The 18,950-nt window shown below is 36.3% G+C and overlaps 2 protein-coding genes across 4 annotated transcripts in view; one reads left to right on the forward strand and one right to left on the reverse strand.

The window, feature by feature from the left end:
- The window catches only part of LOC104594751 (V-type proton ATPase subunit a1-like), a 76,324-nt gene extending 69,596 nt beyond the window's left edge, over positions 1-6,728 (reverse strand). Inside the window, exons 1-2 of one of the 2 annotated variants that reach the window (XM_010255213.3) lie at positions 6,444-6,728; positions 400-444 (exon numbers count right to left, since the gene is read on the reverse strand). In XM_010255213.3, the coding sequence (XP_010253515.1) occupies positions 400-444; positions 6,444-6,584 (186 nt within the window). In that variant the 5' untranslated portion in view covers positions 6,585-6,728. The remainder of the gene's footprint in view (positions 1-399; positions 445-6,443) is intronic. The other variant, XM_088897476.1, reaches the window with a different exon arrangement.
- A 3,978-nt stretch (positions 6,729-10,706) lies between these two features.
- Positions 10,707-14,792, forward strand: LOC104594752 (Cysteine proteinases superfamily protein). 2 transcript variants are annotated; one of them, XM_010255214.3, is made up of 2 exons: positions 10,707-10,861; positions 13,843-14,792. In XM_010255214.3, exon 2 carries the CDS (start codon positions 13,871-13,873, stop codon positions 14,555-14,557), a length of 687 nt encoding a protein of 228 aa, XP_010253516.1. In that variant the 5' UTR covers positions 10,707-10,861; positions 13,843-13,870; the 3' UTR covers positions 14,558-14,792. The 2 variants fall into 2 exon arrangements, with proteins under 2 accessions (XP_010253516.1, XP_088753259.1); XM_088897133.1 differs by lacking the exon at positions 10,707-10,861 and adding an exon at positions 10,929-11,063.
- Positions 14,793-18,950: the final 4,158 nt, after the last annotated feature.

The following is an 18,950-nucleotide window of genomic DNA, read 5'->3' on the forward strand; positions in this document are numbered from 1 at the left end:
AGGAAAAAAATATACTACTGGCTGCCGCCAGTTCTCTATTTATATTAACTTAATAAAAAGAATAGAAACTACAAGTATTCCCCTGGAGGCACACCCTAGAACCAAACTAATAAGGAAAAAAAACAAGTACGTAACTGACAGTATCTTAAGAAGTCAGCCTACTAACAGCAACTATAAAATAACAATTAAATAAGCCTTACAACAAAAGAACCATTCCAAATACAAGAAACAAGCATGCAGGAGATTAGTAAATGCAAGGTAGTCTTCCCGGTCCCCACTTGCCTTATATAGGAAGCAGATATGAGGTGGAAATGGGAACTACACCAATTTGGTCTACTAATAAGGGAGATTGAAAAAAAAAATGCAATGTTTTGGGGAAAATTCTTGAGCAGTGCATACCTGATTAACAAATGTTCGTTGGAAAGGGCTTTTGTCAGCATTTAACTGCAATAAAGAAAATGTTGAGGATAAGCATGTAATTCCACAATATGTTTTCACCACATATAGAATAATGCATAAAATGCATCTCAATGATTAAAATTTACATGTCCCCAAATTCCTACAACTGCTAGCCTAATATAGACACCTCTGAATATCCCAGAAAACTTCAATCAGTTGATAAATGGTATGCTCCTATACTCAATATGATAGCTACTTGTAGCAATAAGTAAATTTGCAAGAATGGTGAAATCAGATATGAAGAACATAAAGAAATGAGTGGAGGAACAGAGTAATAGTAATATAAATAAATAAATAAAACAGAGTAGTTACCTGTGTAAGGTTCTCAAATATTTCTTTTTTATGTTTCAAATCCTGACTAACATAAGAAGATAAATATCTTAGCACCATTCTATGTTTTAAAACCAGGTGCCTTCTTTTACTTTATGTTATTACAAGGTCATGAATTACTTATCAACTATTAAAATATGGTCTTTTCTTTACACAATCAATGCCAACTAGACCTGTTTGCGGGCCGGCCTGGCTGGGCTTTGCCCCTTTATAAACAAAAAATGACCAAGCCCAAGACCAATCCTATATAAAGCCCGAAGTCCGGGCCCAAGCCCAAAGCCCAATTTGGATAGATATTTTATTATTAATTATATATTATATTATATAATATTCTATATATTATAATATATATAATACTTTTTTCACTACTAATTTTATTACTATATAATATATACTATATTTTTATTATATATATAATATTATTGGGCCGAGCTCGGGCCCAGCGTTTAGAGCCCGAGCTCGAGCCCAAGGGCTTAAAAGTTAAAACCTTGTCCAAGCCCGATGTAGAATAGGCTGGCCCGTGAACAGGTCTAATGCCAACCCATCTCCAAGTGAACTACCTGTTAGACAGTGTATGCCCTTAGCTTCAATCAGATTGATGTATAGATACATTTATTGTAAATGAATAAAAGTACATTATTGTTTCATATTGTCATTGGTATGCTTCTGTGAAATTACCCCTTAAATTGGACACTTATGAGACTCGTGTTAGTTTAGAATGTTCTCAACCGTTGGATAGACTTGGGGAGTTTATCCTGCCAAGGCTAACACTGATGTGCGGCCAAAGAAGTTGGGGCAGCTTGTCTCAGCTGCCAGGGTTGGACCCAAAGCACATGTAGTGTGTGTTTGGTTGAAACACTGAACTCGAACCATTTTCCAGTTATGCCCTGGATCTTGGAGATTGATGGGCAAAACTAGGAAGTTAGACATAACCCCTATACTTGATTATGGTATTGCACTAAGTGTCGGATTGGGCTGTCTTTGATATACCAATCAGTGAAATCCTTTAGGGTCAAAACCTGGGTATGTTGGGGCAGTCTGAGAATTCACTTAAGTGGGTGATCATAGTGATAGGATCGGCCCCTTTGTCAAACAAAGTGAATGATCGGGACTACACTCTCTCTAATGGTCGGTAGTGGATTTCAATTGTGTTTTAAGATTTTGTTTTGCAAAATATATTTATATGATATATATATATTATGTTTTAAGAAAAGTGTTTGCAAAAGGTTTTAATTTCCGGGACCCATCCGAGCAGAGAGTGTGACACTGCACCTTCCAGTCAGGGGAGAAGTCCTTCCCTGTCGGACAGTGTTTGATCATTGTGGGCTAAGAGGTTAAGTGTAAGAGACCATTAAGGGCTGATTACCTGATGGGCTATATCTTACTTAAGTCCATTATCCTTAGGTCTTCATAGGATGGTTGGATTCAATGATCATTTAACTGTAAATGTTGGGTCCATTTTGAGCCCATAGTGATGAACTCAGGGGTTCACTGCATTTGGTAGTGAATTCGGCCAGGCCTTTTCACAAAGGTTGGGTCGAACCCATGTGGGCTTATGTAAGGTCATTGTTGGGGTCCCACGTCATACAAATCAAAACTAAATGGGCCAGCAACACTCTTGGTTCGTGAGCCATATAGTTAATGGGCCTAAAAGCCCATGATTAATATGATTAATCAAGACGTCACATGATTGCTTGAGTTGTCATGTGACATAGGCGAATCTAGGTTTGGATATGGATATGGAGAACCCATTCTCTTAAGAGGATAAGACCCCTCTAATGATAGATTCCAGATCCAAATAAAGATTTGGATAAAAACTCCTAATTCGATTAGGAGAGGTGCTCCATAAAGGATAAAGAAAATAAGAGATCGAACTACTCATTGTTTCTCTGCAATTCAGCTTTCTCTCTTCTCCTCTTGCCGCCCAAGAAACCCTAGTTCGATCTCAGTATTTGGGACTGATCTTGATCAGTTCTTCTCTGATTTTTGCAGGAAAAATATAGAGAAAAATTGTGTTCACCTCCCCAATTCGATCCAAGGAGTTGGGTTGCAGTTTTGCTGAAAACTGCATTGTTGAACCGGCTTCAACTTCAAGCTGCGCCATCTTCAGTGGAAGCTGGTTTTAGGGACTGATTTGGGCGTGAACTACCACCTTGGGAGCTACATTTGTGGAATTCGTATCAGGTATACATCTCCTTCTTATTTGGTTTCAAATCTGGTCCGATTTCAATGCAAGATCGATCCTAGAAAAATGCAATTTTTCTAAAATAGGGAATACGATTCTCGGAAGGTTAAAAGAAAATTTTTGAAATTTCGCCTAGCCATCTAGCATGGTTCGGCCATCCATATGATGGATCCTAACCTTCCTTCACTACTTGCGCACCAAATAGCTATTCATATTTTCTTTAAATTGAAACTGAAATCAGTAACTAGCTTGCATGCATAGGTTCCAACAATGTGTGCAGGTGACCATAGACTGTTGTACACTTAAAGCATACCCAAACTAATGATTTGCAACTAGTTGCTAGAAAATGATTTATCTAATTGAGAACAGTTCTTGGCCAGGTGATAAAGGCTCCAAGTCCTGTCTCAATCACACAAAAAGCAATATCTTAAAAGGTGCTTTTTGATATATGCGCCACGCTTAACCTAGGCAAGGGAAGTTACAAAAGGTTTTCCCCTCGTGCACCTGGGCTGAGGCACAAGATGACCCATGCATATATGCCTTTGTGTCCTCTTTTTTTAAGTGATTTTATATACCATAATGTATTTTATACCATTATTATTGTATACTAAGTTTTGATGAACCTTTTTATTACTACTTGAAGCTTAATCTTGTAGAATAGTTGTGGTGTATGAAGTTTTTATAGATAGAAAAGCAAAGTCTGAAGCCCTAGATGAAGTGATGAACACATTGAGAACTAGAGAGAACTGTTTAAAGTTCAAAGAAGGCAAGATCACAAGAAGTTCTACAACTTTTACAAATTGTAACAGACGGGTATGTGTAATTTTTCTTTCTTTTTTCTGCCCCCTACTATCCCCCAATAGAATTGTTGTCTGTTTACTCCTTCATAGACTACAAATTAGACTGAACAGCTGACCTTTCTAACTGCTTCAAAACTATGACGAACTCATTAATAAGCCAGAGGAACACTAAAATATGGAATAACTCCTAAGACAACTCTAAATACACAATATAAATCCTAATACAACTAAACAAACCAAAAACAATTCCAAGATAGACCAAGAAGAAAATAGAAAGACACAAATTCTGTTACAAAGTAACATCCTATTGCTAAAATGAACATAAAATTCTCAAAATATATTGGATTTACAAGATCTTGGCCTCTTCGGACAGATAACCCAATAACCTATCTAAGAACACCAAAATAACACAAACAAAAAAGTTTTGAATCCTAAAAAATAAGCTAATGACTCTCAAAATTCTAATAACAATGATACCAACATGGTTGCATCTTCAACATTTCAAAATTCTAATGACTCTATAACATAACTCTTTAAATTTTTGGGGAACAGTTAAAGTTATTTCTATTTATTCTTTGGTAATACTTTATCATCAATCACATGTACTTCTTTCTCCTTTTATTTTATTGAATTCTCTTTTATTATCAAAAAATAAATTAATTTGACCATTTAACGTGATTAATCCTATTCCTAAGACTAATAACCTACAAAGTAACTTTGCAAAAACTCAAAAATATCACAATTCATTCACCCAAAAATCATTACCAATTATGCAATATGCAAGCATGTGAAGAAACTCAATTTCTTTTTCCACAGTTTCTTTCCTTGATTCCATGCCTACATTAAGAGAACTTGTCAAGGAATTTTCTCTCATTGGAAGAGCCAAGAAAAGTCATGAACCCTTACTGTTTTCTCTACTCCTATTAGTTTTCTTCTCTGAACATCTGAGTAATTCCAGGGTTCTTATACTTTACTTTCTTATGCACTATTTATAGTGAAGGAGCAGCCTAAGTAAATCATCATCATCCATGCTTTATCCCAACTATATGGGGTCAGCTACATATATCCTGTTTCGCCAATCTGTTCTATTTGCACAGAAAGACAAATCAGGATCAATGTCAGCAGCCTAAGCAAATCCATATTTCAAAAAACTGAATGGAAGGCCTCTGGAAAGATGGTAATGTAATGTAATCAAGCTCATGTTTTGACATAAAACAAACATCACAATCATAATAATCACAAGATGAGGGGTTCAGGTATCCATTAAAAAATGGAAAAAAAAAAAAAAGATGCATGGGTTCCAGGTTAGAGAGAGTGGCTTCCTAACGTTCAAGGCTTCAAATATATGGTTCTTGGACTTCAAACTCAAAAGTGGATGGCTGGCATCATGTCATCTAGAAAAAAACAGCTAAAGAATAATTCAGGTTCCTATAATTTTATGCATCTTAATTCTTAAACCATCTTAAATAAGGATTTCAAACCAAACCTCTTTCTTCTAGAAACCAAACCAAAAGAAAAAATAACTAAAAGCATTTAAGACAAACTAAGTTCTAGATTAGTTGCATTCATCTAAATAACCTTACTAAAATAGAAACTAGTTCCACTAAACCCAGTGCAAGCCCTTGTAGAAAAGGGACACATGAGAAATCCCCTTATATTTTCAGGTCAATATCATTGTCATCATCCCTGCAAAGCTTGTTCCTTACTAACTTTGCCCCTTAACTAGTAAGTGTACAAGTATTTTATATGTTTCAATGAGCAAATGCATCAAACCTCGTAATTGTTACTACTGAATCTTGAAAGCATGCTTCTGCAACCGTTTGCATCTCGATTGGTTAACAAAGGATTGATTTATTAGGTAGTTGATTCTTGCATTAATTACAGAGTCCAACACTTGGCTTCACCACAACAATCATTAGCTTGAGAAGCACCATATTATACCAATTATTTCTACAAGTCAGGATCTTGCTAGATATATATCATTCAAAAACAGCATGACGCCATGACCATTGATATGAAAAATGACCCATTTGTTTGGGATGTAATGCACGTTAGTTTTTCCAAACTTCGTCATCTGATTTTGTGTACATCATTCCTGAATTATCTTTATTTAAGTTTTCATGAAATGCTTCTCCCTGAATTTACTGACTACTACGCTGTAATTTCCTCCAGCATGTTCATACTCATTCCAGTCCTAGCAAAAAAAAAAAAAAAAAAAACCTTGTTCTCAGATCTCTGAGCAAATTGCCATAAGCACGCAATACGTGCCATTTAGAATTAGCCAATTTCTAAACAGTGTATATCCGCAGACGTGATCCAGAAACAGATATTAGAAATGTGAAATTCTAATGGAAGTTACAATTACAATTCAAATAAGCAAAACTAGTCAAACGTACGAGTTTTCTTAAAAAGGGGAAAAAAGCATGGCGAATTTTCATAGTCGTGAAGACAAAATTAGCAAAATTGCAAACGAATGCCATCCATAGATACTGAGTACTAGACAGAACCGCTATGCATGCATAGTTCAAGATTACAAAAAAAAAAAAAAGGAATGCATCATGGAAACTCCTGTGTTAATGGAACGAATTCATAGACAAGCAAAAGAAGTTTCACGACAGACAGACACCAATCAAATAGACGAAACCTGTCTGATCTGGTTATATCCTTACATCTTTGAATTGAAGAAGACCGAGTTCGCCGATGTAAGAGACAGCTCGGTGAGCTGATTCCACGGGTATTATGAGTTGAACGAATATCATCTTCTCGGAGCGCAGAAAATCCATGGGCGGCAGGTTGTCGACAAAATCCATTGTCCATGAACAACGAAAGCTCTACCTGGGAGTGCAGATCCGCAGATCTGAACACACAGACCTCTCTCTCCCTCTGTTTTATTTCCCACGCCCCGTTTTCAGTTTATGCTTTGCAACTGCCATTAGGACCGCAAATTCTCGTCCTTTTTGAAGACAAAATGCGAGGAATAAATGAATAATAGAAAAGTCCATGGAAAGAATATGGTCAATAACTCTACTTGGCCATAATTACCGTCTGAGGTGATTCTCTCTACCACCGTCAACAAGCGACTCGGAATCTGCTGTTTCCCGCGCGCAACGTTGCAATCACGAATGAACAGGGCAGTGTTCCACGTATCGTGTTCACTTCTGATTGATTTCGTAGCGTATTGCACAGCGAGGAGAGCAGCAGATCCGGGCTCCAAGCAAGCCTGAGCCAGAAGCCCCACCTCCACTACAGAAAAACAAAAAAAAAAGTTGGAATATATCTGAAATTCCACTACAATTAACTCTAAGCCTTTTGACCCGAAGAGTTTTATCAGAAAATAGTCGGAAGTCTTTAACCCGAAGACTTATTACCAAAAAAAACCGAAGACTTGAAGAGATGTTGTACAAATAAAGAACAAATGGGAGTTTGAGAGGTCCATAGCCATTTGGCTTTTGGTTGGCAAAGGGACTAGACGTGCTACCAACTTGGAGCTGCACGTGCTACCGACTTGAACAGTAGCACCAAAAGCAAGGCATGCCGTCGATGGATCGGTTCTGGTGTGATTTTGTCCGGATTATTTATGGTAGGTTTTAGATGTTAGGAGTAGTATTAGTAGGGGTGCAATTTGGGCGGCCCCAACCCAGTATATAAAATATAAATTAATATAAGCTGAACTTGAATTTTAGAGTCTCGAGTGGGCTTGGCCCAATAGTTTCGACTTTTTTATTTTTCGGGCCGATCTAGTCTAGTCCTTAGATAACTTAAACCTAGTTCGAGCTCAACCCTGCCTTTGTTCTAACTACCCAGGCCCTCCCCACTTATGTATATAGGTAGGTATATACATATACATATAACTTTATATTAAATTTTAGACCTTTTATAGTCAATTTCCCCTCAAAATTGTTTTATTGATTCCTTGGCTGTATTTGGTTTGAAAGAAAATGTAGGGAAATGATGAAAAAGGTAGAGAAACCTATACAAATTTTATACAGGCTCCCCTCTATTTTCTTTCCTTTCCCTATATTTTCCTTCAAACCAAACACAGTCTAAATATATTTATCCCCAGCCCCCTATAAACACCCCCCCCCTTCTGAATTGGGAATCCCCCCCCTCTAAATCTCCTACCCACAAAAACACTACATCCATGCATTGGGAACACCCCATGCATAATAACATGTAAGAGCAATGAGATGTTTCCCATGTGTGGTTGCAATGTCATGTGGGTAGAATCAGGTAGGAATCCGAACTCTTGACACTAACCCGAATTGTGTAAAACATATTAGGAATTCTGATGAGGGTTGAGCCCAACCTAATTTCAGTTTAAGCAGGCCCGGGTTGGACATTTTGGGCTTTACCATAGGCTTAGGCCTAGGTTGAGTTTAAACCCAGCCGAGCTTGCCTAACTTGCACCATTTTTCTTACTTGTTGTGAACCAATTCAGACCCAAACTTATTTTTATTTTAATAATATATAAAAGGTCCCCTAGTTCTTTTGTAATTTTTATTATATTTTGGTCCCGTTCACTTTTCAGTAAGTTACTTACCTAGATAAATTCAGTTATCTGGGTAAATTTTTCCTATAAACACTTACACAGGTAAGTACATTTACCCGTGTTCTTTTATTTATCATGTAAATAAGGAAATGATTATTTTAACCATAAAAAATCCATTATTAAAAAGAGCATTTTTGTCCTATTTGAGTGTTGGAAACTTTCCCCCTAGGTGGAAAAGTTATTTACCCACTTAGGAGATACCCAGAAAAATAAACTTTCCTTAGTCCCCACATAAATCTAAAAAAAGAACATGAGATTCTTGGTCAATAGGAACAAAAATCCCATTGATCAACTTTCTCCCCTATCAAAACCTTAAAAAAGAATGCCCCATTTGTGTAAAAGTGTAACATTTTATTCATAAAGTGTAAATTTGATACTATACAAAATAAAACGAATTAAAAACAATTGATTTGTTAGTATAACTAATTTATCATTTTACCATCATTTCATTAAGCTTATATTGCAAAAAAAAATGTTATTTATTTAAATAATTATAACTATTGGTTATAAATAATTATAATCGGACCACATATGGATGTTTTGATTATTAATTGTGACGTTCTGAATCTATGATTTTATTCCGATTTAGGTGATGTTTGGCATCGATGTTATTCTTCCTTAAAGTTTGTTAAAACCAAGTGATTTTTTCAAAAATAAATGAATTTTGTTATTTGGTATTGATCTCAATGACCGGATATTTTTGCATTGAAATGCTATGTCATCATGAAAAAATCAGAATCAATTAACCAGTGGATCATTGGAAAATGGTGATCCCTAAAAATGATCGATTCCAAGAAATCGATTTTTTGGTTGATTTTTCAAAATTTACCGATCAAACATAAACTTCAACGCCAATTCCTCTTGCGCTGACATGACTCCAACGTGGCAGTGATTTTCAAAAAAATCGACATCGATATTGATGATGCACAAAATCGCTTGCTTCCTTTACATCCTTGTTGGAGGACAGCTCGAACGATAAGTGTTGATGCTGATGAACTGATATGTGTGTGTGTGAGAGAGAGAAAGAGTTTAAATGCTGAAGATTTAGACCCAGGGTAAGCATTCCAATACTTAAGTCAGTCGAGTTTATAGTGAGCATGAGACCCAGGGTAAGCATCGGGGTCCAAGTTCCATGTCCAATATATCTGGGGATGTCAGACCTTATTTGCTCATTATCTTCGGGGGGCATCCTTACCACGTCGACGGTGATCCTCATCTCTTCGAGTCATATGAAGATTGGGATCATCCATGCAAGGTGGGTGACATGCTATCGCCTGATTCGGAATCGATAAGTAAGTTACTCTGAATAAGGTCAATGCGCCATATAGGTCGTCAGGTTGGTAGGTTAGTACCTCGGAAATCAATTGGTTACTTAGATTGTTGGCTGCCTAGGTGAAAGGACTATATGTCAGCCCATGGTTTTCAAAACCGGATCGGACAGAAAACAGGGACCAGTCAGGTGACCGGGTAACCATTTTACCCCATAACCGTTATTTCCTCAAAAATTATTGATTTGGTCAGCAAATCGCTGACCTCGTGCAGTTGAACCATTAGAACCGTTCAACTGTTTGGCCGTTATTTATTTATTTTTATTTTTTTTGTTAGAATGAACCGTCCATTCAATTCGAATGATTGGACCATTCAACCTGGGAACCAGACCCTTGGTCAGTTCATTGTATGATTCGCTTTTAAAAACCTTGGGTCAGCCTTCAAGGTCCTCAATTCTCTCCTAAGGTGGAATTGCGAAATGTTCAACTGGTCTCCTTAAGCTAGATACGTATTTCTCGTGGCACTGAGGTGTCATTAGACATTTCAGCATGCCACGTATGGTTTTATGACTGATTGGCCAGCCAAATCACCCTCCATTACATGTCAAACATCATGTTAATAATAATCAATACCAAACTGGTACAATCTGTTCCAAACCAGACCCGACCCCTGACAACCCTAAACAACAATTGGCATTGAGGATGAATCATGGTTTTTAAAACCGGATCAGACTGAATGGTCAGATCAGAAAAAATTAGGAACCAGTTAGGTGACCGGTTCCGTTTTATCTTAGAACTGTTAATTTTCCAAAAACTATTGATTTGATCAACAAACTACTGATTTGGGCGATCGAACTATTCAACAGTCTGGCTGTTTTTTATTTTTTTAATTTATTTTTTATTAGAATGAGGCATCTGTTCAGTTCGAACAATCAAACCATTTGACCCAGGAACCGGATCTGATTGGTTCGTTGTCCGATTCGGTTTTAAAAACATTGGGATGAAAGACCTAAGATGGTTTCGGTCCCAGAAATCCGTCATGTGCATAGTTAATGCTTCTGAAAAATGGGGTTTAACCCAAAAATCAATTTGCTGTCGGTTTCGGATACTGTGGTAACCCGACTGTCTGGTCCGGATGTATTAGGAGGGTGGGCCCCAACTTTGCCCAGGCCGGTGAAGTGATTAAAGTGTTCTCCTAATCTCCTCTCCCCAGGTTTCCGCAATAAGAAGGAAAGCTACCAACTCCTTCGGTCATTCGGCCTTCGCTCCGGTGAGTAATGACCACTCTATCTTTTCCTCTATATAATCTCGTTTAGTTTTCTCTTCAATTTCGCCTGTGTTTGATTATAGGGTTAGGGTTGTGAAGTGAAGATAGAGATCATTATTTTTATTTATTTTTTCTGCCTGAGATTCACGGATTAAATAAAAGAGGAAATTTGATGCTGTCGAGTGTCGATTAAGATAAAGAAAACGTAATTTTTTATTCATAGATTACATTTTATTTGTCATTAACTTATTCCTTGTAATCGTTCATGCTCCTTGTTGCTCCCGTTTTTTAACTGTTTAGTTAGATGTTAGAAATGTTGGTTTTAATTTTCTGGGATATCTTTGTAATCCCGAGGATCGGAGGAAAAAAGTGGAAGCTCACATGCGTAGTAAACCAACAGCCGGTTAACTGGTTAAGAGAATCCGAATCGATAAATACTCTTCCTCGTTTACAGATTAAAGATACATAGATATGATCTGCTGGTGTTCCATTTACTAACAAAACCTAAAATAAAATTGTTTCAATTCAAGTTATTCCTATAATTTCTATGTCTAGAATGGCCCCGTTATGTTGACTTTAATAGGTTTAGGACTGAAGTCATTCCAGGGCTCCAAGGAATTACCTCAATTTTAATTTTCTTAACATTCAGGTAATGTATCCATTTTTAGATGATAACTTATGAGATAAAAAGCTATGGAAAACTTAAATTCTTACATTGCATTTTGCGAAGACTGGCAAGTTCTAAACAAGTAATATCAATGTTTCTGGATGTTTATTTTCTAAATCGAATTTAAATTGCTTGACTTAATCATATCTGAGTACCTTGGCAGTTTTAGAGTGTCTTGGGTATCTTTCCTTGGAAACTTGTTATGGGCACAGCTGCATTGAGTTTGCTATGGTATTCTTCTTGGCGTGTTCGCTGTTAGTACTGAATAAGCTCACGCTTTATGCTTCCCATACCTGTTCCATTCTTTTTTATTAGTTTTTTAATAGAAACTATTGGATGAGCTTGTTCCTGAAAAGGTGGATGCCTGTCCATCCTACTGGTAAAACCCAAATGCTTGGTACATGATACTTTTGTTTTAAATCCCATCTACACCTCTCTTACATCCAAAAGGGAAAAAGAAAAGGAAACCTGCGCCAAAGAGCCAGTGTTTCTTTTTTTTGTCCAACAGATATGATAATTTTGTTTATTTTCGTTTTCCTCTATCCTTAATTTTTTTTTGTCCAATAGATAAAACTCTTACTGTTTGTTGGCATCTTGTGCGGTTGTATGGTCAAGTTCAGGATTCCTCTAGTGGTTGATACTTGGTAGTAACAACAAAATTGCAAGAAGGTCAGGTGGGAAGTGATTTGTCACTTGTCAGCTAAGAACTAGGTTTGCATGGAGATCTACTGTAGCTAGCAAACAATAATTCTATGGTCAATCATTTCTTCACAAAAAAGTATAGACAATAACAAAAGAAGTATATCTTTTACAGAATTGGCGATACTAGAATTTTGGGTCAATGTATTCTATTGGCTAACTTTTGGTGATACTAGAATTCATTTGCTGATGGGTTAGCAAAGCAAGGGGTGAATAGGGATTCAATTTTTTGGGCTAACTTTTGACTTTTTTCCATTGTATTCTATTGGTGGGGAGTTAAGACTTTTTACCTCCCCCTTTGTACCTTAAGCTTCACATAGTTTCATATCATTAATAAAGTTTCTTGTTATTGATAAAAAAAAAAAGAATTTTGGGTCAATGTTTTGAAAACTGGATTGAAAATAGAACTGGAAAGTGGATCATTGAATAGGAATGGGATCCATTTCTGGTTCAACTGGCAGGTGCAGCCCAATTTTCAAAACATTGCTGTGGATTAGCACCACAAACAGAACTAGGTAACTATTCTATTAACTCTTAGTCCCCTCAGTCCCTCTTCCTGACGGTTTATGGAATTTGTCAATAAGTTGCTTAATTTCATTCATGGTTTATTGGAAATGTTTAATCGTAAATAGGAGGGGATTCAGAGCCCATACCATGTCTAACTTAGCTACTCCAAATGCTCATGTGGTTCTTGTATGCTATTAGGAAGGGGCTGCCTGGCGGGCTTGCATAGTTTTGAGGACCTTTGACAATAACACAAAAAATGACATTTATAGATACTCTAGTAAACAATATTTAACTGTTGCTCCATGCATGGCATTACACTCAAATGACAATAGTTCATAAACATGGTATTATGGTATAGTGGCCTTGATCCCTCTTCACCCAAAAGAAAAGAAAAGCGAAAAGAGAAAGAAAACTCAATGATTGAAAATATGTGTGATTTGAGAAAGTCTTTACTATCAGGCCAAAGTTCCTGAATTGCCGGATAATTTTAGAAGGAGATTCAAAGCTTATAATAGATCACTTAAGGGACTTGGGGAACCACCTTGGAATGTCAAGCCTATCATTGAGGAGTGCTATAACATCTGTAGGAGATTTGAATTAATGGTTTCGTTCTCACATGTCTATAGAGAAGCCAACTTTGCAATTAATACTCAGAAAAATCTTTTGAACAAGTTTTGGAATGATGCCATGTTTAGTAGTTCAATGTGCAAAGCACAAGCTGAAAATAGTTTTTATTTGGTAAAAGAAAGCTGAAAATAGTTGGTATTCCGATGGGAGCCCAAGTCCTGACCAAACTGGGATGATCTCAACTGTAAGACTAGATGCAGCAAGGATTTGTGTAAAACATATTAGATGTTAACCTTTTGTGTATTTGTATCTTTAACCTCCAAATAATCCAGGTGAACACAGTCACGCACACACACGTGTGTAATATGACTTTTCATAAAATGCTGTAATATGAATACAACAATTGCTCCATATTCCAATAGTCCAATTCGCCATGTTGTGGCTGGTTCAACTAAATTTTCATCTGATTTGGCATGTTCTTTTGATCTGCAAATGTGTCTGTATGATTCAACTCTTATGTGTTAAATGTATGATATTTGATCAGGTTTTTCAGAATAGATGCGGAATACCACATGACTTCATTTAAGGCTGATGAGAAGATCTTGAGCTACAATGATGTTGTACTGAGGAAATCAGATCTAGATATCCTCAGTGGTCCACACTTTCTTAATGACCGCATCATTGAGTTCTATTTCAGCTATCTTGCTTCCTGCTATGTGTCTCACGAAATCCTACTTGTTCCGCCATCAATCTCCTTTTGGGCAATAAATTGCCCAGATCTTAACAGCCTCAAAGATTTTGTTGAACCTCTTCAGCTGCCGGATAAGAAGCTGGTAATATTTGTTGTCAACAATAATGAAGATGTGACTTGGGCTGAGGGTGGGACTCACTGGAGCTCGCTTGTGTATGAGAGGGGTGCAAATATTTTTGTACACCATGATAGTGTTGCAGGATCCAACAGCTCACATGCCAAGAGACTTTATAGGGCTATAACTGGGTTCATGGGTATTTCTGGTTCAGTGCCTGATGTTAGATATGTTGAATACACTGCTACACCGCAACAAATGAATGGTTATGACTGTGGCTTATATGTCATAGCAATTGCAAAAGTTATATGCAGCTGGTATGAGAGTGATAGATCTGAAGACAAGGCGAACTTGTGGTTTTCTGCTTTGAAAGAACAGGTTGTGCCATCAGCAGTGGCTGAGATGCGGAGTCAGATTCTGAAGCTCGTTAGAGATCTGATGGCAAAGAAGTGAGTTGAAAATCTTGAAGAATGGTGCAAATAGGTTTTCACTCTCCCTGTTACAGAGGATGTATAGGACCATTTTGTAATTTAACACTCAGGATGTATTGGATATGTCTACAGAAATAATGAGATACATTTGTGCTTTATCTACCTACTAGTTGTGACTTTCCATGTATGAATCAAAGACCTTTTGGGGGTTTCACGCCTAAACTCTGGAACAATGACTAATTGGACCATTGGTTGTAGTGTTATTTCTTTTTAATTTTTACTACTTTCTAGCATCAGGACTGGAGTTATTGCAAGTTTAGCAATCATGTAGCGGTGCTAATACTCATGTTCTGATGAACTGAGAAAAGGGAATAATCAACTAGAGTTGGGGCCTCTTATTTTGGTTTTCAATAAGCAACAGGATTATGTCTGACCAGATCAATATATGGTGCATTGAAATGTTAAAAACATCATACACTCGTAGGAAAGGAAAAAGATGATATATGGACAAATAGACAAACACTAGATAGGGTCACTATGAATGATTTGTGGAGTCAGCTTCCCGGTAATAGGTAGGTGTAATGGCAGCCCACTTTTTTCATGCCACCCGCACTGTAAAGGGTCGTGCCAGGCTGGCACAGCATGACGACTGTGGGCTGTGACAGCGTGGCACGAAAAGTGCAGGAAGGGGGCCTGGTACAAGCCCGGGCCCACAGCCCATGGGCCTGTGCTGGACTAGCCGGCCCGTGGGCTAGCATGATTTTTCTTTTTTCTTTATGAAGAAAAAATATATTTATTTAATTACATATATTATTAATGTGGGTCTGCCAAGTGCCAGCCCATGGGCCTCAATCCCCCTGGCCCTGGCCTCAAATTAGGACCATCCTAATTTGATCCATTTATAATTAATTGTATAGAGTATTGATCCACCTAATCTGATCTGTTACTATTTAAACACGTATTCTTATATCCACATAAAACCAATATATAGTTTGAAGTTGTATGTTTATAAAAGAGCCACAGGTTCAAAGTCTCATAGAAGTTGTATTTTATAAATCATGAATATTCATGAGATACAATATCAGTCACTTCTAGTTCATTTTATTAAGGGGTGTTGGGCAACATGGTTGGTTCTGCTTTTCAAAATAAGAAGGGAAAAAAAAGGAACTGCCACATCAGAGAAATCAATATATTTTTGCTGATGTGATAGTAATTTTGTTTTGGAAGACAAAATTATACAAATATCCCTTAGGCTGTGTTTGGTTGTGATGCAAATAAATTTGCACTGATGCAAAATTATGGTAATACAAATTATTTGAGTGTAAATTCTGATTTATTTTTGTTATAAATTTTAGCTTATTTTGTTTGATTGCAGGACAAATGAAGTGAATTAAGACCTTAAGCAGAATAAAGTAAAACCCAAAACAAAATTAAACTAGAATTTGTATTCTTTTCATTTGCATTCCCATACATTTGTACTAATGAAAATAAAATTGTACTGCAACCAAACACAACATTAATGACATAATATTTTGATTTACTTTTAATCTATTAATATATGAATCCAATGCAAGCCTAGCCTTAATGATAAAATGAGAGAGTTGCCAGTTATAGGGAAGAATACCCACTTGAGGGATCAGTTATTCCCACTTGAGGGATCAGTTATTCACTTTTTCTTGTTAGAGTTCTGTCTTCTATGTAGTTACAAGTATTCAAACTTTGTGTCGCTTACCCAATAAGTAAGAGTCCTTACGATTGCACTATATTATAAAAAAAAACATTAAATTAACAATTATTTTAGTTTTTTTTATTATGATTTTCTCTTGTTAGATCTACAACCAGAAGTGAGAAAAGAAAAGGGAAAATTCCCGATTAGTACGTAGTGCCATTTTGGTCTCTGAACTTTAAAATGCAACAATTTAGTACCCAAACTTTTAAAACGTGACAATTCAGTACTTGCCGTTAACTGGCCGTTAAGTGGCATTTGAAAAAGACACAAATGCCCTTCAAGTGTTATTTAATTTTCTTTATCAACCATTTTAACGTTGACAAAAAATTAACATTCCCAAATCTTTGTCATTTCCATTCAAGAAAGTTGGGGTCACGTTTGAGTGGGCATTCTGGTGACCCCAACTTTCTTGAATAGAAGATGCAAGGATTTGAGACTGTTAATTCTTTTGTCAATATTTGGATGATTGATAAAGAAAATTAGATGACACTTGAAGAACATTTGTGTCTTTTTCAAATACCACTCAACGGCTGGTTAACAGTTAGTTAACAACAAGTACTTAGATTGTCATGTTTTGAAAGTTTGGGTACTGAATTGTCGCATTTTAAAATTTGGGGACCAAAGTGGCACTAGGCCCAAAGTACAGGGCACTAATCAGGAATTTTCCCAAAGAAAAAAAGACTAGTTAATCACTTAAATTAGCATTTTTAAATATGAATTATATTTATAAAATAATATATGATTAATGAATCATTGAAGTAAATGGTAGTGAGATTTATTTTGGTTTTAAAGAATATGTGTATGTTTAGTTCCTTGAGTATATCACAATAATTCACACCATGGTTTTTGAACCATCATTGACTTAGATGATCAGACCGTTTGGCCAGAATCTGTCCAGACAACGGGTTCCATTTTACCCCTGAACCATTCTCTTGCCAAACATTATTGACTTGGTCAGACCCGGACAACAGTTTTTTGCTGTTCTTTTTTTTTTTTTTAAATTGCAACAGACTGCCCATTTGAACTGGAATGTGGAATTGCTGACCTGGAAACCAGCAGCCAAAGCGGTTACTGTTCCAGGTAGGTTTTAAAATATTGATTCACACTTGGCATAAACTATTAGGCTATGTTTGGTTTGAAGGAAAAGGTAGGGAAAGGCAAGGAAACTTATACAAGATTTATAAAGGTTTCCTTACTTTTCCCTTCCTTTCCCTACGTTTTCCTTCAAATCAAACACAGCCTTAAAGTATATGATTTTTTTTTTTTTTTTGTATGTGTGTGTTTGGACCTTATTTACGGTAATTTGATATTTTAATATAATGTTATTGATGTATATGACAGAAATTTTGTGGGTTTTCCTGGCATATCCATGTACGTCCAAAACATTCCACAGTATACATCAAAGTATATTACAATGCATATCCCAAAATCGCCTTAAACATCACGTTAAGGCTACCAATATTTCAATCTTGCCTCTACCTCAATTGCTGCTCTTGAAAGCAAGAGGCTTTTCAAATTTTAATTTAACAAGGACCATTAGATAGCAGCTCACGCACCAGAGAATAAAGGAATTCTTATAACAGAGCAGTAGCCTCATTCGGATTGAAAAGCCCATACAACTTCTGCTCATCCCGAAATTCTAATTGCATAACAAGATAATCACCTTAACGAAGGTGCAATCTTCAGGGTAAAGTCGCTGTGGATTTATAAATGGTTAAATACTCTAATCAGCTAAGCTGAGTACTACTTGTCAAGTAGTAAGTTGTCAACACAATTATCAATTGATTCCCTATCCCTAACCAAGATATTTATGCCTCTAGAAAAGATGGTTTTTCGGTTTTTCCTCTAGAATTCTCTCCCTAGCCCAGGACCTATACAGCAAGGAAATCGGGATTAAGTTGGACAATTTTAGTTTTTACCAATCCAGGCCATAGGTGTCCGGGTTGTCCACAAGTCTCCACCCAAGCTTAAAGCTGGAATTCTAAGATATACGGGCAAAAATGAATGAATATAAAGGTAAATACCATTCTTTTTTTTTTTATTCCCAGACTGTTACTCTGGCGTTCTTCTTGGGTGTAGGGGTGTCAATGGATCGTTTTGGATTGGCCCCCGTTTAAATCAAAATTGATTTAGATGGATTGGACGGACCAAAAAGGCATATTGAATTGGACCAGTCCAGACTTAATGGTCCAAAATATTTATTGGATTGGATTAAGACTTGATCCATCTATAATGAATTTATATTAGATCAAGTTGGATTAAGGATGCAAACGGATTAGATCGGATCAGATTCGAATCAGGGTATATTTGAATCCGATTTGGCATTGTTCATGTCCGATCCGATTGGATCTGATAGGACTCGATTTGAATTCGAATCATATCGGTAAGTCGGACCTTTGAATCTAACCCGATCCGACTTGTTTTCTTTAAAAATTAATAAATTATTAAAAGAAAGATAAAATATACTAATTTAAATTAAGTAAAAACGAAAAATACAAGTATTTTTTTAATTATTTTCATAATATATATATACATGTTTTTTATAAAAAAATAAATAATATAACAAATTTATAAAAATATAATAAAAAATATATTTATAAATAAATAAAGAGAAAAATCCACTTTAGTACCCTGAACTTTGGGGGTAATGTCAAGTTAATACCCGAACTTTCAAACGTGTCACACT

This window comes from Nelumbo nucifera, chromosome 2, assembly GCF_055504915.1.
Source record: "Nelumbo nucifera cultivar China Antique chromosome 2, China Antique-T2T, whole genome shotgun sequence".
Taxonomy (NCBI): Eukaryota; Viridiplantae; Streptophyta; class Magnoliopsida; order Proteales; family Nelumbonaceae; genus Nelumbo; species Nelumbo nucifera.

Bases quoted from the DNA above. Each gene is read 5' to 3' on its own strand.
- LOC104594752 (XM_010255214.3), top strand. From the start codon at position 13,871: ATGACTTCATTTAAGGCTGATGAGAAGATCTTGAGCTACAATGATGTT.